The sequence below is a fragment of the Haemaphysalis longicornis genome, unplaced genomic scaffold (genome assembly GCF_048455015.1).
Source record: "Haemaphysalis longicornis isolate Haplotype H1 unplaced genomic scaffold, Haemaphysalis longicornis Haplotype H1 scaffold_9, whole genome shotgun sequence".
Classification (NCBI taxonomy): domain Eukaryota; kingdom Metazoa; phylum Arthropoda; class Arachnida; order Ixodida; family Ixodidae; genus Haemaphysalis; species Haemaphysalis longicornis.
This window is the reverse complement of record NW_027526460.1, coordinates 166,097,600-166,123,364: the sequence shown is the minus strand read 5'-3', so window position 1 is coordinate 166,123,364 and position 25,765 is coordinate 166,097,600. Positions and strand designations below refer to the sequence as shown.

The 25,765-nt window shown below is 45.9% G+C and overlaps 1 protein-coding gene across 1 annotated transcript in view; it reads left to right on the top strand.

The window, feature by feature from the left end:
- Notum (palmitoleoyl-protein carboxylesterase notum) overlaps positions 1 to 25,765 on the top strand; it is a 177,675-nt gene that overhangs the window by 56,198 nt on the left and 95,712 nt on the right. Inside the window, exon 4 of the mRNA XM_077683346.1 lies at positions 21,970 to 22,028. Coding sequence (XP_077539472.1) covers positions 21,970 to 22,028 — 59 coding nt within the window. The remainder of the gene's footprint in view (positions 1 to 21,969; positions 22,029 to 25,765) is intronic.

The following is a 25,765-nucleotide window of genomic DNA, read 5'->3' as shown; positions in this document are numbered from 1 at the left end:
TTGAAAGCATATCGCGGGGTTGCACAATCGTCAACACCACCATAGCAATGCTGGGCAGCGACAGAGATAGAGACAATAAGAGGGGGGTGAAACTTGTCGGGGCGTACAAGAGATATTTCGGAGGCACACACTTGCATGTTTTTCAAGTTCGAGAAGCACACATCTAGGACATTACCACAGAAGTTTTCTTTGTGGCAGAACTGCTGCAAGGAGGTGAATGATTGAAAATCTAATAACATGGTGTATTTCTGCGCTGCATAATGGTTTTTATGCTAAAATGAAAGACTGTTCCAGTGAATACCTGGGGTGTTGAAGTCCCCAAGTATAATTAGCTTATGGTTGGAGTGTGAATTGGAAACATTTTCAATAGCTGTGAGCTTTAGATTATATTCAACAGGTAAAATATCCGGGGTTATATAGAATGCACCGATGAGCAGCTTCTCGCCCCTCTTGAGGCCTACCTCAAGCCAGACTGATTCCTCAGTCTCGAGGTCTGCACGCCGCACGCATTTCACTGAGCGATCGATGGCAATGAGAACACCGCCACCCTTTTGCTTAGGCCCAGTTAACTTTCTGTCACTTCTAAAAATTTCATAGGTCGGAGGAAAATAGTCGGAAGATGCGCAAAGCCAAGTTTCAGTAATAACAATAGTAGAAAATTTGGAGCACACAACATTTCTAAGAAATTCGGAGGACTTAGTACGTAGACCCCGAGCATTTTGATAATAGATGTCGAGAGTGTCGTTCTTACTGGTCATTCTCGGAAGTTTCACAGCTGTGCACCATGCCAGGGTGGACCTTGCCTTGGAACGGCTTAAAGAGGCAGCCCTTTGGCCACATAGACGGGTCGCACAGGCGCCTGAAACACTCTGCGTCAACAGTTACACAAAAAGAATAATAGGAGTCATGCTTGGTTTTAAGGCGTTTGCACGACAATGGCGTGACTTGCACATTCGACAAGTGGGCCAACAGTTGCCCAGATGTCGTGTTAGCCGACAACTTCGAAACAAAGATGGCCCTGGAGCTCGGCGGTCGGCGCACCACAACCAACTCAGAAGCTTCCGATGCACCAACGCGAGGAGGGCTTCTTTTCTTCACTAAGTTCACCGGCGGGCCATTACTCGCAGTGTCGGACCGTGGAGGCGGAGGCAAGGGGCAGTCCGATGGGGAACTCAAATCACTCAACACCGCACCTGGTTGACCGCTGGAGCGTTCTAAGAATGCCGAAGCGTTCGTCGAGGACAGGAGGGGGCCGCCTTCGCCCGCTGCACCGGCGGCAGCTGCGGCGAACGACGACCTCATGGGGAGACCGGAGTGCGGTGACGTCACCGGTAGCGTGGAACGGCTAGCAGGCTTCGGGGAAGCAGGCGGGGAAGGCGGCGGACGGGCGAGCTCCCCTCGCAGGCAGCAAACCTCCTCACGCAGGACGCGACGATTGCAGCCTGATGGGCAAGCCCAGCCACATTGTCCTGTCGCAGAAGCCGGTTCTCCTCGCGCAGCTCGGTGACAACATCCCCAAGAAAAGAGAGGCTGGCGCAGGCTTCGGACAGGAGATTCTTCAAAGCAGCTACCTCTGCGCGTAGGTCCGCCGAAGGGTTGAAGCTTGCTCCGACAGGGGACGCCACTCGTTTGGCCGGGATGTTCGCTGGCTCACCGTCTTCGCTGGTTTGGTCACCGGGGTCGCTAGGCCTAGCGGGTGACGCCGCAGCCACGCACAGATTGCAGACGAACGGCTGCTCACCGGAGGTCAAACGCTGCAGTTCCTCGTCCGGAAGAACAAGGCACTTTCCGTGCGCACGGCGTTTACACGCAGAACATCGAAAAAACTCCTGCCTGCCGAAGAAAGCGAGGCAGCAGAGGAGGCACTTGTCCTTACTGGGCGCCATCACGCACCAATAATAATAATAATCTTTATTGCCAACACAGAGAAGCATACAAAATAAGCGGGCCTGTCAAAGCCTATTAGACGGCTTGTGGGACTAGGCCCGGCAGGAGCGGCTGAGGCGACAGAAATTATTACAGGATAGTGTTTACACAGCACTAATGAGATAAGTATAAATGCAGCAACAAATCAATATCTGGTGGGCATATGACACTCTTCTTTTGAATAAAATCCAGCGGAATTTGGTCGCGACAAATGAAGACAGTTAACTTCGAACTTATACATGGTACACAGGCACAGGCAGCGGTACAGAATACTTAATCTGAAAAACAACAAACCCTCAGGGTTTAATTAATATGAGTCAGACATCCCGAAGCAGAGTCTTCAATTTCGATCTTGTAGTTGCCGTTAAAATTTCATCGGACAATTCACTGAATATTTTTGGAACATAAACACTGCGTGTGGAAGCACCGTAGCGTGTTGTATATCGGGGGACTACATAACGAGTTTCCTTTCGTAGTACCCCCGGAGCAATGTACTCTTTTTTAAAGTTAGAATTCCACATATGTTTTAGCACAACTGTTTGTTTAAATAAGGGGTCAAAAGAGGGAAAACCAAGCCCCCGTAAAATGTTTTCATGCAAAACAAGATCAGAACGGTAAGCCACACTTTTCAGCATATTTTTTAACAAAGTGTCTACTCTAGTCTTCCAATGTAAAGAGCAAAAAGCGAATATTGTAATCCCATATCTAAGGGTACTGTATCCTAGAGCATGAACTATTCATCTTTTTATACGATATGGAACCATACATCTAATATTAAACAAAAGCCATGCAACACTCCTCAGTTTTCTACAAATATAGGACATGTGAGTCTGCCACGACATATTATAATCAAAATAAATACCAAGATATTTATGAGAGTTGACATATCCCACAGAGGTACACCGACAAACCTTACAGTCATCTCGATGCAAAAATACAGGAGCGTTAGTAGGCGAACACTTTAAAAGATTTCTGAAACATACCAGTTTTGTTTTTGTTGAGTTCACTCGCATTTTGTTTTGGGAAAACCAATTCATAGCCGCATAGATGTTTTTTTGTAAAGTAGTTCTGGCGGATTCATATGATCTGTGTCTAGTGAGCAAATATACTGTGCAACTGGAAAACAATCCGCTTACTGGAAAACAATGCATTTATCAGCAATAGAAGCAAAGTCATTCATAAAAAGGTTGAAAAGCAACGGAGATAATACAGATCCTTCAGGGACCCCGGCCTGTAATAAGACTCTTGTGCTCTCAGTACCCTTTTGTCCTACACTGACTATTTGCGAACGGTTAAGGAAGTAATTTTTATAATCAATCAATCAATCAATCAATCAATCAATCAATCAATGTTTATTAACGTGCCCAGGAACAGGCGGAGGGCCTTTGTGCTGGCGCACGAAGAAAAAAGAAAGAAAAAACAGGCAATGTAAGATGCCCACACCTCACAGGTAATGCAAAGGACAGCGATACTCACACACGCACACAAAAAATACACACAGTCGTACACCAGAATATACATGCACCCACAGAAAATACAAACACACACATACACACAAAAACAAGTACAGTGCCTTGCAGTAAGGCATGTGACATCACGCCAGTGGTCGTCACAGATAATTTCAAAAATATAAATAAATGTTAAAGTTTAGTTGTACGGAAACTGAGTGAATCAAGGTAGCTTATATGTAAGAAAAGGAGCATGGAAGGAATGTACATGTAAAGAAAACCAGACATGGAATAACGGGAATACATAAAAAAGAATGTCTTGTGTTGTCATCACTTCATCCTCAAGTGACCGCGTGTGAACAGAGGATAAAAAAGGTCACTTACATAGCTCACAGACATGTTTGCGGAACTGTGTCGAATAATTATTAAATATGTCTAAATATTCGTTGTACACTGGAGGCGAAACAAGGGGCACAAGCCACGCAGACAGCTCAGATTATAAAATGTGTCGTGTCTTTGGTGGATTTTTGCGGCACATGGAGTGCAACATGTTGCGCATTTCACCACAAGACACTGTGCCGTGAATGATTTTGAACAGGAAAATAAGATCAGCCTTAATACGTCTGGAGTATAAGCACTCTAGTATCGGTACAGAGAATGAGCCAAAATTGTTATGGCTAGCAAAGCGATGATTGAAGATAGAGATAAACTTTTTCTGGACACTTTCAATATGCATACAGAGTGTTTTGCATGCGGTATTTCATACCACAGAAGCATACGCGAGCTGCGGACGACAAATAGTCGTGTACAGCTTGAGAAAAGAGCCCGGCTCCTTGAACTCCTTTGATAAGCGACATATAACGCCAAGAGATCGGAGGGCCCGCCGAGTGACCTCCCGGATGTACGGGGAGAAGCTCAATTTACTGTCGAAATTAACACCAAGATCCTTACCCTCCCCAACACGTGGTAGTGCTTCACCGTTAATGTTATAGGAGAACAATATAGTGTAAGTTTTTCTAGTGTATGTCATTACCTTAGTTTTTGATGTATTGATAAGGAGTTTGTGGCGTGAGCACCAATCTGAAAGAGACGTGATCGCTCGCTGGAGAGCGAACAGCTTGCGGTGTTTGAAACAGCCTTAAGTATTTTGACATCATCAGCATATAACAGAAAGTGACAATCATGAATTACTGAGGAAACATCATTTATAAAAATTTTAAAAAGAAGTGGCCCCAGAACAGACCCCTGAGCGACACCACTTGTGGCCTCGTAGGAGAGGGAAGACTGCCCGTTTGCATGCACGAAGCATGACCTATCCGATAAATAATTACATGAAAGGGATGTGATGAATGGTTGTAAATCGAGTTGACACAGCTTTCTAAATAATATATCATATGGCAGACGACATCAAAAGCCTTGCTCAAATCTAAGTAGACGACATCGAGTTGTCCTCTTCCCTGCACAGCTTCCGAAGCATTTACAAAATTAGTGGTGGTCGATCTCTCAGCGAGAAAGCCGTGTTAATATAGTTTTTACGCTGAAAGAGAGTAGTGTATGTAGTACAGTCTCAAAGAGTTTTGAAGCAGCGCAGAGAACAGAAATCGGGCGGTAGTTTGTGGGGTCTAACTTTGACCCTGACCTAAATATTAACAACCCGCGCAGTGTTCCAACGAGTGGGGAACTTACCGGTATTGAGTGACGTTCGAAATATTCGCGCCAAGACCGGAACAAAAAGATCCCCAAACGCCTTCAGTACTGCCGAAGGAATGCCATCAGGGCCGCACGAAAATGAGGGCTTAACTCGCTTTAGAGCTCTTGATATAAGACTTTCCGAAATAAAATAGTCTGAGCTTTTATCATACCCCGGAAACACTTGAGGGGGGCAGGCTGCATAATAATAATAATAATAATCAATCAAGCAATCATGTATATTTATTGTGCCCAGAACAGCCGTGAGGCCTTGGTGCTGGTACACTGATGGATACAGGTAAAAAAAAGGAAAACAAAAATTGAAAGGAAAGAACACTTTGACAGCGTATAAAATAAAAGAGTAGAAAAAAATAACTTTTAGAATGTATATTACAAAGTATACCGTACACATCACTACAAAACGTAGATAGCGTATACACTACATGCAATGAACACAAACAAAACTGACAGGATACGACAGAATTGGTAATTACATCGTACCGATGAAACAGAACATCTGCACACACCAGATAATCGTGTAACCTTATAACAGCAATCCATAAAATAGAAAACAACAAAAGAGTCATATAAACAGCATACTCTCTATACAGTAAGGCAAGCAGGCAAAAAGAAGTTACTATAACTAGAACAAGATCCATTCCGTATGACTGAGCAAAGAAATATTCCATATAGTTCCATGTAAGAGAATAAGAGGGAGCATATTAGCGAATGAGAATTCTGAAAGTGTCTGAACTGAACTGATTGAGGAAGCTGTTAAAAATATCTACGTCTGCAGAGTAGAAATTACACCTGTTCTGCAGCCTGAACACCGGGCAATGTCGGTTACAGGAGCTGAGAGTACGAAAAGGATGACATTTTCTTGTGGTTTTAATAGGCACTCTTAGCTGGAGCTCCGAAAGCAATTGCGCACTGCTAATTTGTCCATGTATGAGCTAAAAAAGAAATAAGAGGTCAGCTGCATCGCGCCTAGCCTTGAGCTCAGGCAGCACTGGCAAGTACCGTGGTGCAGAGTCAAGACGGTGATACTCGTGAGGGAAGCGATGTCTAAGTATGGACAGCAGCTTATTCTGCACTTTATCAATGGCCCTGCTGTTAGATTTGCATGTACCATTCCAGACAACCGAGGCATATTCCAGCACTGGACGACAGACAGTGGAGTACAGTTTCAGGAAGGACTTTGCACTACGGAATTCTTTAGACATCCGGCAGACCACGCCCAAGCGGCGGAGAGCTCGCTGTTTGATGAATCGAACGTGCGGTGTAAAAGTCAGCTGGTTATCAAAGAGCACGCCAAGATCAGTTGTCGTGGAGATTCGAGACAAAGTAACATCGTGAACTGAGTAGTGATAAAGCAGGCAGTCTGTTTTACGCGTGTATGACAACACTTTGGTTTTCGCGGCGTTCACTATCAGTTCGTTCTCTTTACACCAGAGTGTAAATGCATCCACGTCTCTTTGCAAATGCCCGCAGTCGCTAAGAGACGAAACTTCCCTAGAAATCTTGATGTCATCAGCATAGACTAAAAAAGAAGAATGCCTTATAGCAGCTGAAACATCATTGACAAATAAAGAAAACAAAAGAGGGCGTAGAACAGACCCCTGTGGCACACCACTTGAAACGCAGTAACGATAAGATTGCTGGCCGTTAACATTTACGTAGCAGGTCCGCCAACGCAAGTAACTAATTAGGAGGTCAAGAATCGAATTATCCATGTTCAGGAGTGACAGTTTAGAAATTAACAATGGGTGACTGACCACATCAAAAGCCTTGCTCAGGTCAAGGTACACAGTATCAAGCTGCCTCCTATGATGAACCGCTTCGGACGCTCGCTGCATGAAAGAAACGAGGTTAGTGGTTGTGGAACGTCCGGACATAAACCCGTGCTGTTCGGAAATTAGTATGCCCTTAACACTGGAAGTTAAAACATCGTGAAACACAGTCTCAAAAAGCTTAGACGCAGCACAGAGCAGCGAAATAGGCCGATATTTTCTACACTATCTTTAGCACCAGTTTTGAAGACAGGGACCAAGCGTGCTAACTTCCAGGCTGCTGGAACAGTAGCAGATTGAATTGAATTATTAAATATAGCGGTTAATATGTGAATCAGAAGCTCCCCATAGGTTTTTAATGTTGCGGGAGGAATGCCGTCACGGCCACAGGAAAATGACGGTTTGAGGCGCTTCAGGGCTTTCCGAACGTCGCCTTCGAACGTTCCGAACGACGACGCAGAGGAAGAGTTGGACAAAATGTTAACTTCACCCTTTGGAAATACTGAGCTGAAAGGCATTAGCAACGTCTCCAATCGGGTTTCCATTGTCGTCTAGAAGGTTAACGATTTCGGCAACCTTGCCAGCAGATCGAGAGCGAACATACTGCCAGAAACTTTTCTGGTCGCGTGTAGCGCTGATTTCTACATTGGCTATGTAGTCTGACCGATCGCGATCATACAGCTCTTTACACAGGGCTCTGAAATACTTAAACTCTTTTTTCCAAGCTTCGGATTGTAGCCCGCGAATTTTCTTGTGAGCACGGGCTTTACATTTTAAAGCCTTTCGCAGTTCCGCAGAAAACCATTTCGGAAATTTAGATTTCTTTCCGGACGTTCTTGGTATAAACATTTGCATTCCTTGCTGAATAATTGTAGAAAGTTTCTCGCCTTGGTCATCAACAGAGGGAAGTTTGACGAGGAGAGACCAGTCAGTGTTACATAAGTAGTTATAAAAAGCAACATAATCTCCAGCAGCATAATTGTACGTCGGATGTGCAGAATGGCCGGAGCATCTCGGTTGCCCCGACACATACGGCAGTGAGATATGAAGGACAGGATGAAATTTGTCGGGACGGACCAGCAAGGTATCCGACAGAGAAATGGTAAGGTCCGCCTGGTTGGAAAAGCAAAGAACTAAAACATTACCACAAATGTTTTTACACCTGTTACTTTGTTCCAGACCAGTGAAAGAAACAAAGTCTAACAGACAGTAGCCCTTCTGGGAAATGTAATGATGATCGTGTCTGACAGTGCGATCATCCCAGTCTACACCGGGAACGTTGAAATCCCCGCATATAAGAAATTTATTGTCTGGGTAGGCATTAACAATATCCTCTATTGATGTGACACAGCGCTGAAATTTGGCGTAGTTTATGGATGCAGGTATATAAAAGGTGGAAATTAGGATACTATTTTTTCTACCACCGAGAACCTCCACCCACACTGATTCTGCAGCAGTTTCGAGGTCTGACCGACGACGGCAGTTCAACGACTTGTCCACCGCAATGAGCACTCCACCACCGCAATTTTTAGAAGTGGGGCCAGTACGGTCACTTCGGAAAACAACATAATTATCGGTAAAATAATCGCTAGACGGAATTTCGGAGGATAGCCAAGTTTCGGTAAGGACGATTACATTATGTGAGGACGAAGCTATAGAGAAAAAGAACTCAGCAGATTTGGTCCGCAAACCACAGACATTTTGGTAACAAACACTGATCATGCGGGCGAGGAAAGTTCAGACAGGTGCAGCATGGACTCACGTAGTACGCCCCGGAAGGGCTTAAAAAGACACTCATTTGGCCACACAGGTGGATCCTGCAGTAATTCATAGCACACGTTGCTTCCGGCAACATAGGAGGAGGCATAGGTGTTGTACCTAGTTTTTATCCGCTTGCAAGCAAGAGGAGCAGCATCTCTGGCAGTCAGGTACGAGCACAGCTGGGCTTCCGTGGTTTCGGGTGAAAGTTTCGTGACGAACAGAGCCTTCGGCAGCCGCCGCCGCTGTACCACCGTGAGCTCAGATGAGTCCGAGGTTCCGAAGGATGCGGGTTGACGAGCCTTGTCGTTGACATCACCAATGCTGGTGTGGCGCACGGTGGATCCTCCTCCTCCAGCTGACGGTTGCGATGCGAAACACGCATCGGCACCAGTGACGACAGCATTCGGGCTGGGGCCGGTCGACGCACGCTGCCGTTGCACACGCTGCCGTCCGTGTTCAGCCACTTGCTGGTGACGATGGACAACGTTTTTAGGCGCACAACCAACAGTAACAGCAGGAGCGGCTGCGACGGCAGCAGCAAACGACGCTATCACGGGGACTACAGGTGACCCACACCCAGCCATACCCGACGCCGCGGTTGACAGCATCACGCCGGGAGAAGAGGGGGCCTTGGGGGAGGCCGGCAGGGAAACCGGTTGCCGCGCGGCGAGCTCTTCTCGGAGAGTGCGTACCTCTTGCCGAAGGGAAACGACGATGGCAGTGTGGTGGGCCCGCTCCCGCTCAATCTCCCGACGAAGGCTGTCAAAACCCTGCATATTCTCCCGGCGCAGCTGATCATTGTCGTCACGCAGTCGGGCCATTTGGTCACTCAAAAAAGAAATGCCCTCCAATGCTTCGGTGAGGAGCGCACGGAGGACAGCAGCATCAGCCCCAACGCCAACCGGTTGGGACGGCGAAACAGGGGCCTCTTCGGCCGGCGACCTTCGTCGGAGGGAGGAGGGGGAAGATCGCCTGGTGGCGGATAGGCCGGTGTCGTTGCTCGCCAGTGAAGCTCTGCTGCTAGGCCTAGCCACCGCCTCGGCCGTCTCACACAGATTGCACTTAAACGGCCGGGCACCGGACTTCAGAAGTTGCAGCTCCGCGTCCGGCCACGCAACACACTTCGCGTGCACATGTTTTTTACAGGCGGCACATCGGAAAAACTTTTGCTTACCGAAGAAAGCCTGGGAGCACAAAATACAGAAATCCGCACGAGGCGCCATCTTGCGACAATAATAATAATAGTAATCAATCAATCAATCAATCAATCATTTATTTAACGTGCCCAGGAACAACCGAGAGGTCTTGATGCTGGCGCACAAAAAAAAAAGAAACAAAAAACTAAGAATAACACAATAGAACAAGATGACTGTTCAGAAGAAAACTATCAGAGATACAATGCGCACAGAAATATTAGGATGACAGGACAAAAGTAGATTAACACAGTATGAGAAATAGCTAATAATAATGACGAAAAGTCAGATTTCGCTCAGAAAGTCAGAAAAGTCAGGTTTATTTCGCTGTCATCGCGCTGGCCATATGCAGTAGTAAATTGCTGAGCAAAATGGTTTGCAACATCAAGAACTTCTTCCCCAGAGGAATCAACGAGACGGATTTGCTCATGAGAGTTATTTTTACGGGATCGAATATATTTCCAGAATGTTGCAGGCTGGGAATTAACGCTGCTCTCTACTGAATCGAGATAAGAGCGCTGGTCCCGCTCATAAAGACTTTTACACGTTTTACGGAAGGAGCGGAAGTCCTCTTTCCATTCATCAAGCCCGGTTTTCTTATATTTTCTGTGGCTGCGGTCTTTTGACTTAAGGGCGGTACGAAGTTCATTATAGAACCAAAAGGGGTGTTTGGAACGGCATGGAACGGCAATAATAATAATAATAATAATAACAATAATAATAATAATAATAATCAATCAATCAATCAACCTTTATTTTCGGTTCCCAGGAACAGCCCGAAGGTCTTGGTGCTGGCACACCATATACAAAACATTAATAAAAAACTTAGAACAGCACGGCACAAGACACAAAATCCTCGATATGACAGAAAAAATAAAGTAAAATACTTAGACAAATTCAGAAAAACAGCAAAAAAAACAGCATTGCAAGCTATGGCCCTCGGCCAGCGAAACGTTCAAGGCACTTGAGAAAAAGAAATATACAACAAAATACACAGTGCATATGATAGAGACAGAGTGTGCAAATAAAACGAGAAATTAGATTTCTGAAAAGTTACACTGCAATAAAGTATTAGCGTAAAACGAGCGATGCCTTTGCAATGTCCCATCTTGTCGAGACACACAAAAACATAGCAACACGTTTGACAGAAAAATAGCGAAAAAAGAATGGCAGGAGTATAGACATAAATGATCAGACCAACAAATCGCAGAGACAATAAAAATTACGAATGAATCAACCAATTAATTGTTTAATAGTGTGTCCAGGAACGATGTGCTGGTGCGGAAAGAAAAGTACATATCTCAAAAAAATATACAAAATAGCATTCCTTGGTCTGAACGAGAATAAGACACTTTGAGATACACACACGCCGACACACGCACAGGACCCGCGCACATATGCAAACAAGGCAAGTGTAAGACAACAAGACATGATTAAAACTCTGTACACTGAAACATGTAAACCGGAAAAAAAATTAGCTAAAAATCACACCACAATGAAGGCATAAAACTTACATACACAAGTTAATCGTCGAAACAATTAGCATACATACATGGATAAACCTAACCCCGGTAGCATAAAGTGTGTGAGTTGAAGTTACATACTAGAGCAAGCAAACTACTCCTGGTTTGTCAAGCCACGCAGATCCTTACAAAAAGGTGGAAAGGGACGATGGAATACGTCCACACTTTCTGCGTGCATATTGTATAGGTGCTGAATACGTCCCACGGGACTCTTGACACGGGCGGGGACATGAAACGGTCTAGGTGACCTGGTGTTGCCTGTCGGGGTTCTCAAATTTATGGCACCCAACAACTCTGTACAATCAATGAGGCTGTGGACCAGTTTGTACAAGAATAAAAGGTCAGCCTTGGCCCTCCGGCTCTGTAGTGGGTCCATTACAAGTAAGCTGGCGGCATCAACACCAGGATAATCTTTAGCTTTCGCAGTAGCGTACCTATGTTTTAGTATTGAGAGAAATTTAGTTTGCACTCTCTCAATGGCCGCCGCGTTGGACCGACAGGTTGCATTCCAGACCACGGATGCGTATTCCAATAGAGGTCGGCACATTGAGGTATAGAGCTGAAGAAATGTGTCTGGATAGTTGAATTCTCTGGAGACACGACATGTTGCACCTAGTGTTCGCAAAGCACGACGGGTAATCTCATTAGTATGAGCTGTAAATGTGAGCTTAGAGTCAAACAAAACTCCTAAGTCTCTGATTTGACATACCCTATTCAGATCTTCACTAATACGATAGGCGAAATTGATATCTGCTTTACGGGTATACGACACTACTTTGGTTTTTGCACTGTTAAGTATCAACTTATTTCGGTTGCACCAGTCCGAAAACGCGGCGATATCACATTGCAGTTGTGCACAATCTGAGATGTTGCCAATCACTTTGAATATTTTAATATCGTCTGCGTATAGCAAGAACGATGAGTACTGAATTGCTGTCGAAACATCGTTGACAAAGAGTGAAAACAAAAGAGGTCCAAGGAGAGAGTACGTTCCGGAGTGTAGCCCGTTACAGTGAACGTAGCAGTGACGACTGGTAAGGTAGTCACGCAGCAGATCTAGCAACGGATCAAGAATGTCAAGGTGGGAAAGTTTTTTACACAACAATGGATGGGAAACCACATCGAACGCCTTGCTAAGGTCACAGTATACCACGTCAAGTTGGCCTCGGTCTTCCACTGTCTTTGACGCATGTTCCATAAAAGAAACTAAGTTTGTAGTAGTCGAGCGGCCACGTATAAAACCATGTTGATTTGGAATAATTTCATATCTTACTCTGGATGTAATGAGGAAATGAATTATAGCTTCAAGAATTTTAGAAGAACTGCACAGGAGGGAAATCGGTCTATAATTTTTTGCATCTGTTTCTGACCCGGATTTGTGTACAGGTACAACTTTAGCAATTTTCCAACAGTTAGGAAACGTGCCAGTATTAATACAGTTGTTAAACACGCATACAAGCACTGGAGCAAGGATAGGACTGAAAGCCTTGAGTAGAGCCATGGGAATGCCATCTGGGCCACAGGCTAGCGAGGGCTTCGCGTCCCGTAGGCTTTTCATCACGATTTCCTCCCCTACAAATGCGGTGCTCGGTGCCGTACCGCGACAATTGGACATCGGAGCTGACGGAACGTCGCAGGTATCTCTATACACCGTTTTAAACTGCTGAGCGAACGCGGCAGGGACGTCATCAATGATTACTCCATCGGAGTTAGGAAGATTAATGCATTCAGTGTTATGCTGGGGCACGGCCGCTCGATCGAAACCTAGTTTCCATCGAGCGGCCGTGGCTGGGGTGACCTACTGCGGATATATTTTCATAAATCTTTGGGGCTCCTTTTAAGATTGATTTCTATGGACGTAATGTATGCAGCCCGATCACGATCATACAGTTTTTTACAGAGTGACCGGTATTCTTTACACTATAGCTTTCATTTTTTCTCCCCACTCTTTTGAGCTTTCCTGTGGGCACGCTCTTTGCCTTTTAGTGCTGACCGGAGTTCACTCGAGAACCAGGCAGGATACTTCGAAGATTTAGATTTCTTTAGTGGTATATATCTGCGCATACCTTCTTGAAGTACTTTGGTTAATTCACTGGCCTGAAAATTTGGGTCATTTGACGCGAGGATTGCCGACAAATCAAAATTCGACGAGTACTGGTAAAAACTGATGTAGTCATCTGCAGCAAAATTATAGCGGGGGAATTCGGAAACACGTGGCTTGTCCTTTTGCACATCACTTTAAATAGGTAGTACTATGGTGGATGGTAATTGTCCGGGGTAACCAAACCAGTAGGGCCTATGTTGACACTGAAGTTTTCGATGTTTGAAAAACAAAGGTCAAGTAAGCTCCCAGCAGAGTTCACAACGTGATTGCACTGTTCAAGACCAGTAAATGAAATGAAGTCCAGTAAGGCTGAGGCCTTTTGAAGAACGTAGTTATTCAAAAGGCCTCAAATTATTCAAATTATTGTAATGAGTAATACTAAGGTCACCCCATTCTATTCCCGGCGAGTTAAAGTCACCAAGAATCACGATACGGTGTCTACGATGAGAGGAAATTACATTTTCAATCGCTGCTAAACAAGTTCGAAAAGAAACCGGAGCTATGTTAGGAGCTAAGTAAAATGCACCAAGCAGGACGCGTTCGCCACCGATGCAACACAAGTCAACCCAGACAGACTCATCCTCTGTCTCCAGGTCTGCGCGCCTCACGCATCTGAATGAGCTATTGACGGCTATCAAAGGTCCCCCTCCCGTGCGTTTAAGGCCAGATGTGGCACGGTCACTGCGGAACACATTGTAATAAGGCGGAAAATAACCTTTTGACGAGATACTGGGTAAGAGCCAGGTCTCCGTAAGAACGATCACAGAAAAAATTGAGGACGATACATTACAAAAAAAACTCGTTTGCTTTAATCCTTAGACCACGAACATTTTGATACAAAACGTTAAGGGACCTATACATGAGTGGCCTGTTCATGTTCTAACTCAGATGCGTGCAGATGGCGATCATGAAGAATTCCTTGGAAAGGTTTAAAAAGAGAGTTTGTCGGCCATAAGCCCGGGTCCTGCAGCTTCTGAAAAGCTTCGTCATCAACTGCAACGTAAAATGAGGCATAGGATTCATACTTCGTTTTCAGCTGTTTGCACACCAACGCTGCGATCGCGACGCTAGAAACATATGCCGACACCTGGGAAGACGATGTTTCAGGAGCCAGCTTTGTCACGAACAGCGCCTTCGATCGCCGATGTTGATAATAATAATAATCAATCAATCAATCATGTTTATTTACGTGCCCAGGAACAGCCAGAGGCCTGAGTGCTGGCGCACGGATAGTTACATGAAAACAAAATACAAGAAACATATAGCAAGAAACAAACAAGCGACAAGACACACACAAATTGAAGTAGTAAATATGACAGAAATAAAGCACAGGCGGAGCCTGGGTAGAGGTAAAAAATAAAAAAAGAAGATGCCTATGTTGCTCTGCCTGTCGTAAAGACCACACGACAGGCAAAGCAACAAAGTCTGACAGTAATACAACAATACAATAATAATAATAATAATAATAATAATAATAATAATAATAATGAGGGAGACGTCAAGGGCAGCCGTCACCCAGAAGAGACGTACTAAGGCTTGACGTTTGGATAGTTGGGTACACATAATTCACACTAAAAACAGCACAGGGACGAGGACGGAACAACTGACAAACTAGGGCGCTGACGAACAACTGAAGTACGATTTATTACACGATATTAAATACATGGAAAACCAGTGGCTGCAAGCATGCGCCAGTTCAAGGATAAGATATCACTCCAGTGTGCCATGGAAGCTAACATCAACGATAAAACAATCAGACTTCCTATCTAGTACAAGTGACGTTCAACTGGCTAGATATGCCACCTCTCTTTCCAACGGGCAATTGATGGCGTGCTCACGCATTTTTCCCCCAGAATGCCAATCAGTGAGGCCTCCAATATTTCCCGTGAGTGAGCATCTCGATAGCGTTTCAAAACACGCGTTTCATTTAACTTTGGGTGGCAATCTCTTTTTTCGAATTTCTTGCAATGTATTGCAAGATTGCTGCCCGTTCCTGTGCGCATGGTGTAGGCATACTCTCTAAGGCGATCATTTAGGCATCTACCAGTCTGGCCTACGTAAACTCGTCCGCATGGAAGTGGGATTTCGTACACCACTTTTTCCGCACATTTCACAAACTGGGTTTCATGCTTCTTCTCACATACGGCCCTTGGCCTGTCGTTGCAGTTGACCTTGGCGCACAAAGACACCAGTTTGTTGGGCGCTGAAAAAACCGTCCTTACTCCTGCCTTATCTCCGATCTTCTTCAAAAGGTGTGATACCCCGTGGACGTAGGGTATGACGTTTAAGCGGCCCTTGGATGTTTCTTCTTGTGGCCGGTTTTTTTGCGAAGTTAGAGTTTACCCTTTTCAGAACATTCTCGGCGGAGCTGCGGTTTGAAGAAGATCGGAGATAAGGCAGGAGTAAGGACGGTTTTTTCAGCGCCCAACAAACTGGCGTCTTTGTGCGCCAAGGTAAACTGCAACGACAGGCCAAGGGCCGTATGTGAGAAGAAGCATGAAACCCAGTTTGTGAAATGTGAGGAAAAAGTGGTGTACGAAATCCCACTTTCATGCGGACGAGTTTACGTAGGCCAGACTGGTAGATGCCTAAATGATCGCCTTAGAGAGCATGCCTACACCATGCGCACAGGATCTTGCAATACATTGCAAGAAATGCGAAAAAAGAGATTGCCACCCAAAGTTAAATGAAACGCGTGTTTTGAAACGCTATCGAGATGCTCGCTCACGGGAAATATTGGAGGCCTCACTGATTGGCATTATGGGGGAAAAATGCATGAGCACGCCATCAATTGCCCTTTTGGAAAGATAGGTGGCATATCTAGCCAGTTGAACGTCACTTGTACTAGATAGCAAGTCTGATTGTTTTATCCTTGATGTTAGCTTCCATGGCACACTGGAGTGATATCTTATCCTTGAACTGGCGCATGCTTGCAGCCACTGGTTTTCCATGTATTTAATGTCGTGTAATAAATCGTACTTCAGTTGTTCGTCAGCGCCCTAGTTTGTCACTTCTTCCGTCCTCGTCCCTGCGCTGTTTTTAGTGCAGAAGAGACGTCGCAGAGTCAGTCGAAACGGCGCGTTTATTCCGAGAGGCAACCGAGAATACCAGCCCGAGGAATGCTGATGCGGATGGGTATGAGAAACAGATGAGGCACGACATGATGATGATAATGGTCGTGAGAATCAGACGAAGTACAAGGTGGATTGGACGCGAAAGTAACAGGCACCTTCCATGTGTCCTTGAAGCGAGCACTATCGCAGCGCGCACACAAATGCTCACAATACTTTTATTATACAAAACAAAAACTGTACAAAGTCGCAGGCGTGCCAAAGCCGCATTACAGGGCCCGAAGAGGCGGCAGAGGCAATCTGTGCACACGGCCGAGTAGCAGAAAGTGACAGAACCATCTGCTTAAAAATGGTAGAAAATAACCACCAGTGAGACGGAAAGGGTAAATTATAAACACATTACGGGCTATACTATGCCACAGAGTGACGGGAACATAACAGACAAGGCAATAGTGGTTGCTCATCGGCGACAAGCACAAAGTCGGACAACTTCATAACAAAAGGCACGCAAGCTTTTTTCTTTCAGGATACAAGGAGTCTCCACTTCCAATACACTGGCTGGCAATATACTGACTGACGACGATACATAGTAGCGCCGCATTTCTTGACCATACCTTGTATAACACCGTGGTACCTGATTGAAACGTGTTGTTCTTCTAGTTGGTGCATACTTCATGGGAGGCTTAGCGCAAAAAAGACGAGGCCGGTGGCATACGAGACAGTCGCCTGTTTCGTCTGCCACCGTCCTCGTGTTCTTGGCGCTAAGTCTCCCATTCAGTGGTACCTGATAAAGATCTCTTGGTAGCAGTCTCAGCGTAGGAATGTATTTTAGATGCGAAGCACATCATGCTCGGGGCTGTGTCCCTCCCTCCCTTGTCGTTATTGTCCGCCGTCCGCACACCCACTGCGCTTGCCTGGCCAGGCACCGCTGATGATGATTGTGGCAGGATGCCACTAGGGAATGGCCAACCAAAGAATCCATCACGAGATAGCTTCGCGTTCAACCACCGTCGTCATCTTCCCGTAGGAGAACCCTGAGTACCACACCCCCACTGCGCATGCCTGGCCAGGCACCACTGATGATGATTGTGGCGGGATGCCCCCAGGGTAGGGTGGCTAAAATGGGAAGGTGTGACAAGCCCGGCGCCTTCTCCGCAGAGCAGGTGTCACCCGCCGCGTGCCTGCCGCTAGGGCAAAACAGCGCTGTCGTCAGAGGCGCCGTCAGCGTTTCCAGTCCTCTGTGTCAGCGCCTGGGCGCGGACTGTCGCTGTGAGTTTTGCTGAAGATTACTGCACATATATGTTTCGTGTATGACTGCACTGCTTCGCGGTGGCGAATATGTCTTCTACTTCAGAAAAAAAAACTCAGAGGAGGTGTTTCGTGCTAGAATGCGATTGCGGATACAAACCTTCTTCCGTAAAAGTCCGTGCGCCGGCTCGTCAATGCCTGTTTTGATGGGGTCGCGTGCTATTCCAAGGGCCGACAAGACGCTTCAGGACAATTGGGCTGTTTGCGCAAAACACTTTGGCGCGCGATGAGTAATTCTAGTATGTCATTCAGTTAAAAGCCCATCTAACTCAGTCACCGAGAACCACGAAATATTTCGTTAAATCGAGAACTTCATAAAATCGGCACTGCAATTTTACAAGCAGTTTATTTCATAAATTCCATCTCTAAAGGGAGTCGCATTCCAGCAGTTACCGTGACATCGTAACTGTGGCGCGCTCGCCTGACGATAATTAAGCGATGCACTAAAAGTGGCGGTAAAAATAATGGGCCAGCTGGGGCTTGCCTTGAAGTCACCGCACCCCAGAAGTCACGTGAAACACAGCGCTTTCTGCTATACTTCCTCCCCGCTGATCGGACCGTTCTTGGCTGTCACATCATTGAATCATGTAAACAGGGCTTCCTCCAGCTTCTCGTGCAGGATATACGTGCCCTTGAGAGTATTTTTCTTCGAGGCATTTCCAGAAGAAGTGGCATGGATGATGGCGTCATTTGCCTTCAAGATTATGGGAAGAGTGCTGGGCCGGACGCCATGCACCACGGGATTCTCGAGTAATTTGTAAAGTTCCATGAAAACAAAAATATATGCCCCCTTTTTCTGACGTGGCGCAATCTTATCCGTGGTCTTCTGTCCGGACCCATTCGAAATTTCTCCTTATTAGATCGGTCTGTTGCTCAAAATACTTCGCTAAATCGGGAGTGGGGGGAATTTATTTCGTTAGTTCGAGTTCATAAAAGCATTACGCCATATAGGCGCTGGCGGCGGAAAAGGATTTGTTTGTTAGAACGAGTTTCGTTAGATAGAGTTTGGCTGTAGTATCTTACCGCGACTAAATCTAGTACGTGGTACAACTAGAAACAATGCTCTACAGCTGAAGCAGCACCGCTTATCGTGTGCTACACATCTTTCATTTTTATTTGCATTTTAAATATAGAACGACCAGAGAGCAAAGGCCAAAAAAAATAATAAAGGCGTAACGTCAAAGAAGCAGCAGAACTTAACTGCATTCTGCTTCACGCAAGAAAGTTTGCTCGCCCAGGAACATGTGACATCTGTTAGTTTGGTTTTCGAACTACATTGAGAATGAAATGACTCCAGGACGTTGCATTACAACGCTTGCCAGAATTTCGTGTTTATTTGGCAGGTGCACGAAGCTATCTATTTTTGTGCATAATTACGCCCCAAACAGCAACAACAACAAAAAAATACGAGTGGCTGAATAAACATGCCGCGTGATCGCAGCAGTTAATATAGCGCTCACCTCGTAAAAAAACAATATTTCACATAAACCCTGAAAAAACGCTCTGTACCATAGATAAGCCCCCGCTCAGCGTTTGAGGTATTTCTCAAACGCCTGCTTGCTTTCTGGTCACCCCCCATGTTAGTGTGTTAGCGGTAGCATAACAAACCATGTTAGCGGTAGCATAACACAAGCCTTGCCTTATCTAAGGAACTGCAGTATCAGCTAAAACGCGGCCCCGCAGGGTCGTGGCAGAGACGCCTAGCACGGAGAACGGCCGCGCGAGCTGACGGCGCCCCTGACGACAGCGCCGCCGCGCGGCATTCACGCGAACGGGAGCCAGCTTTTCCTGGCCGGTCATCACACCTTCCCACTCTAGCCTCCCTACCTAGGGATTGGATTAGATGCGAAGCATGTTATGCTCGAGGCTGTGTCTCTCCCTCCCTTGTCGTTGTCGTTGTCCGCCGTCCGCACACCCACTGCGCATGCCTGGCCAGGCACCGCTGATGATGATTGTGGCGGGATGCCCCTAGGAAATGGCCAACGAAAGAATCCATCACGAGATAGCTTCGCGTTCAACCACCGTCGTCATCTTCCCGTAGGGGAACCCTGAGTAGTGTGCGAGGCATTCCTTCTATCCTCTCCGACGCTCCTCTCCTCTCCGGCATTCCTCCTCTCCTATCCGGAATTGCGCAACGAATTACACCTGCGGCTCCGCTCGCGATAATGCGAAGCAGCTTAGGGTTAGACACGCGACGGTAGCGGCTGCAAACTCCGGTGGTGGCGCCACTGTAGCTCCACGGTATAAACGACGCGCGCGTGCGCTCCGCTCCCCTCATTCTCCTCCCTTAAAGCTGTGATCGAAATGAAAACTAATGGGAACTTGAGTCGACCCCATGGCTGCTTCGCATACTACTCAGGGTTCCCCTACGGGAAGATGGTGAAATTTTTCTTTTTGTAAGTCGTTCAAACAAAAATCCTTTTGATTAACAGCATATTAAAATGCGTAATCCTTGACTTTTAAAAATATCTGTACTTCTGGGAAGCCGTAGATTGTAGGATACATTTTTGAGTAAGGAGCTTCGAATAGAATGTGTATTGGTTCATTTGTCTCCTTTGGCGGCCTACATAATAGGCGTAGAAGTGCACATGCCACCTGCTGGGCTCAGAAATGCAGGGAGCTCGCTATGAGGAAATAATCTTTATGATATGCTCCGCCATAAACCTTGCGAAAAGCGTCGAATTGAGACATGCTTCCGGTCTTACGCTGCTAAAGGTGTTAAAAAAAGTTAGGCTCACAACTTCATGTTGAGTAAATTTTTGGTAGACAGCCTTTGCAATTGTAGACGAAAAGTTCTGGCCAGTTTCCTCCTCATCCATTTCTCTGCTCAGTGCTTGAATAGAGTGGCTTAGAAAACGTTTATTCAGATTAAGAATGACCCCAACGTCGAGAAAAGTTTGTTTGGGGAGGAGGTGTCTGGTGGCTAGATGAGCTGAGTGAGGAACTTTGCTAGGGAAACCAGTTTAGGATTTGTGCGACGTGTCAGGCCCTCGTACTACTCTGCAAACAGAATATCGCCATAAGAATTTGCAAGTTTTGTCGAAGTAGACGTTAACATGTTGCTATATTTACCGATGAACACCAGGCTGACAAGTAAATAGAGCTGCGTGAAGAAATTAACGCCCTTATTTGAAGATCGCCGGTGGGTGGAAATTCAGCATTTTGAGGACTTTTTTATCACTAAGATAAATGAGGCAATACAGTATGAAAGCAAGATGGCTTACACGGCATGTTACAGTACCGTAATGACGGTGTAACATCCCGGCTACAGCAGTTGACAAATGGGGAAAGTTCGATAACGGGCATTGCAAGACATGCATTTTTGTACACTATAATTTGTGGTATCGTAAGCGGTGAATGAGGCAATGGTTTTGCGGAGATGTTCTAATCAGGGTCAATATGCGTAAAATAGATGAATTTGGCAGCTTGTTGTGAACACGTAGAGTTTAAAAGACGCAAACTTTGTCTAGTGCATATTGTGAAACGGGATGCTCGCTGACCTGTACTTCGTAGTTCGCAGTCAAAATTTTGCTAAAATGTTTCGCCGTGGTGCGAACACACAGCTGGAAGAGCTTTGCTCTTCAACGCTAGACCTATCGTCCCTAACAAATGCTGTTGCAGATATTCACGGGTGCAACATATTTAGTGCATTCGGCTATGCTGCCGGCAGACCATTCCCTTTATTATTGACCAGTTTCAAGTATTTCTCCATGACAATAGTGATGACTATTTGCAGTGTCTCGGGAAAACACTATAATGTTGTTAGGGCATCTCTTTTTACGTGGTGACGTTCTATTGACCTTCACAAAAAATGAAAGGGAAAGTAAGAAGACAAAAGCAAGCTTTCAAGCTTGTTTCCAACCAAGCAAGACATGGTTAGTCGTCAAACACACAGTTAGAAATACTGGAAAAAGTAAGGTCTTTTAGTGGAAATCAACCAATCCATCCGGCAATGTCGCTTCAAAACTTCTAAAAATACAATGGATTGCTGCGGCAAGTTCGCGATACTAAGTACGATTTGTCTTGGAGAACGCAGTATTCAATATTTTTTTGTCCAAAGCAAATATGCCAAAGTGTGTCCAAAGAAAATATGCTGTGCTTCCTAACCAAGACAAAACAATAGTCACACCTTGTAAAAACGCGTACTTTTTTTCAGGTTACTACCTTACTGCTCAAGTGACGCATGGAGTGGAGCTACGGACCAAAAAACGGACAGTAAGTTTCGTGTTTTTGTTACCTTCAATAATTATAATCGCAAATAACGTAAATGCTCAGAGATGCCGACAGCAGATTTGGGAGTTGGCTTGAACCCAGGTTGGCGGTGGCTGAAATATGAATATTTCGGAATTCCGCAAAACGGCTTGTTGCCATTTTTATGTAACGTGAAAGAAATTGTGTGCCAGTCTTTAGTGTAAGCTCTTCGCCGTTTCTTTCCCCATCGCCATCATCTGGCCTCTCTAAGAGGCCTCCTTCTTGTAATAGACACCCAGGGCCCCTATCCTACACCCCCCATGCCTGGCAAATCCTTTATGCGGGAGTGATGATTTCGCAAATTTCTCGTTGGCACTCTGCTGACCGCTGACTACAGTATAACCCACTTACGGCGAACCCGGTTTTAACGAAATTCCAACTTAACGAACTAGTAAAGCTGTAGACTCTGGGCTAGTTGGTAATTCATAGTGAACAAATGTAGCGCAGCAAAAACAACACAGGACGGAAAGAATACACACGGACGAGCGCTCACTTCCAACTTATTCTTTATTCACAAGACGGCAAATATATATGCTTAGGCTTAGCACGAACAAAAAAGACGTAAAAAACAAAACGACAACAAAAAAAACTGACAAAGATCGATTACACCCAACACGCACCAAACATCTTCACCATCACAGTGACCTGTCGCGTATGGCGTCACATTGCAGAAAATGTAATTCACGGTCAGATAACGCAACCGACGGTTTGCTAACACTGTCGTTTTTTTCCCGCGCCATCTGAGCTGCCTCACTGATTAAGCGCGCTTGCTTGTCCTTAATTATCTCAACAACTGTGGTGCTAGAGAACTGCGCAGTGCAATCCCTACACGTGCTGACATGCTGTGCCAAAAAAACCTTCCTTGCCATTACGCGCCTTATTGACATGCTCGCGTAGACGCTCATTGAGACATCTGCCAGTCTGTCCCACGTAGCTCGCGCCGCACGCCAAAGGAATTCTATAAACTACATTTTGAACACATTCTACGAACTGTGTGCTGTGTTTCACAGTGCATTGGACCCCACGTCGCTTAAGTTTGCGGTTGAAAAAGGACGCACTCACACAGAACTGCTGGAACTGTGAGACGAGTTGCTGACTGTGCATCGCCGCAAGACAGTGACAGGTGCGTGTCGGAGGGCCTGGACGTTCTTCAGCGTGGTAAGCCCCCTAATGGAGTTGTGCCTGTAGCTAAAGTGGCTGCTTACCTTAGAGACAATGAACTCTGTGTTCTTTCAGACAAGGAAGGTGGTTTCGCGGTGTTATCGCGAGGTAACTTCTTTGAGAAAGCCCTTGAAAGTGTTGGTTCTGTGTTTCGCGCTTGTGAAGGCACTAGCTTGGCCAAAGTCAGGTCTAGGGCAAGGCAGATGTGCTCTGAACTAGATTTGAAGGCCCTTGCGGGAAAAATTGGAAAGAGTGAAAACTGGCCCTTGACGTGTTCTTTTCTTCCAAGACACACAACAGGTTGGCATGCCTTTCAGGACAATCGTCTCGGAAAGAGGTGCTCGGCAAAATGAACTAGGGCGCTTTCTGCAGGACAAGCTTAAGCTTTTGCCAGTTGACGACCCATTCAGAATTAAAAATTCTGGAGAAGTCACTGAATTTCTGAAGCAGCAGTCGAATGCAACGCTGAGGGCTTTCTCGGTTGATATAAAGGATCTTTATTATTCGCTCCCGCACACAGACCTGTTAGAGGGCATAGAGAACTGCACGGACAATTTTGGGGCACTGGCGTTTCAGAACACGGCTGGCGTGAGCTATCAAGCGTTCCTAGACCTTCTGTCGTTGTACCTCACGTCGACATTCGTAGAATGCAATGAGAAAGTGTATATTGAAGGTGTCTCTATCGGTTCGTCCATAGCACCTTTTTTTAGTGACTTGCTGTTGGCGAAGGTGGACAGGGCGGTGCAGGAACGGCTGAGTGAATTTTCCGTCCTAAGGACCTTCCGCTACGTTGATGGTTATCTTATTTTTCTGCGCTGTGGTCCGCAAACGTTCCACCTTCAGGTCGCGCAGGTACTAGAAACTTTCAGACAACACCTCAAGCCGCTTGTTGTAACTCACGAGATGCCGGACGGGGACAACATTCGGTTCCTAGACCTGAGGATTCGCTTCCTTGAGAAGCACGCGTGCTGGTGTTATGAGCCTCGAGCGCAGAAGCCAATTCTGCCGTTCACATCAGCTCACAGCAAACTGGTCAAGAGAGCGATTGTGCACCTATGTTTTTTTCGAACGCTTTGCAGAGGTCTTGCCACCACGCCTTGTCAGCCAGTCTCTTGGCTCAGTCTAGGCGCCTAGGCGAAGCGGGGTACCCTCGCCCATTGCTTGTCTCCGTAGCCGAGACAATGCGTAGGAAACAGAAATGTAGGGGTACTGACCGCGGCACAGAAGGTCAAGCTACAGCGGAAACACGTGCGAGAGTGGCTGTAATTCCGTATATGCACTCCGTGTCCCATCACCTTAAGAAAATGGGACAACGTGTTAATGTGAAAGTTGTTTTCAGCGCTCCCGATAAGTTGCCCCAGTTGGCCGGCAGCACCTGTCCCGTTAAGCGACGTGGGGTCCAATGCACTGTGAAACACAGCACACAGTTCGTAGAATGTGTTCAAAATGTAGTTTATAGAATTCCTTTGGCGTGCGGCGCGAGCTACGTGGAACAGACTGGCAGATGTCTCAATGAGCGTCTACGCGAGCATGCCAATAAGGTGAGTAATGGCAATGAAGGTTTTTTGGCACAGCATGTCAGCACGCGTAGGGATTGCACTGCGCAGTTCTCTAGCAACACAGTTGTTGCGACAATCAAGGACAAGCAAGCGCGCTTAATCAGTGAGGCAGCTCAGATGGCGCCGGAAAAAAACGACTGTGTTGCAAACCGTCGGTTGCGTTATCTGACCGTGAATTACATTTTTTGCAATGTGATGCCATACGCGACAGGTAACTGTGATTGTGAAGATGTTTGGCGCGTGTTAGGTGTAATCGATCTTTGTGAGTTTTTGTTGTTGTTCTTTTTGTTGTCGCTTTGTTTTTTACGTCTTTTTTGTTCCTGCTAAGGCGAAGCATATATATTTGCCGTCTTGTGAATAAAGAATCAGTTGGAAGTGAGCGCTCGTCCGTGTGTAATCTTTCCGTCCCGTGTGTTTCTGCTGCGCTACATTTGGTCACTATTAAAGAACAAACCTTCCTTTTTCCCGTTACCATGTGTACACGTATATTTTATGTTCGGATACAGCGAAAACCGATATAACGAACTCATTTTTGTTTCCTGGTGTGTTAGTTATAAGCGGACTGGTCTGTACACCAAGTATATTGACTGGTTTATTATCAGTAGTTTCGATCTAACTCTATACAGGAAAGGAAACGTTTAGCCTGCTCGGTAGCCTAGCTGGTATAGCATTAGACCGGGAGGTCACCATTACGTACGATTCATGCTGAATACAATCACCTGGAAGAACTTTAGTCCCGGAGGACACCCATTCAGGCACAACCAACAAAGTATCAAGGTGCGATGTATGAAAAAGTACCGCCCCCAATTCGTCTTGTAGATAAAGCGTTGGCTTGCAATGTAGAAATTGAAATGGATGCGCATTTCTTAGGTCCTGGTCGTCATTATTTACACAGTGCAGGGATAGCCATAAAATGTCACCATGGCTGCTGCTTGTGTCATACCGCTCGCATCAGCTTTCGCGTTTTAGGCCTTCTGGCCG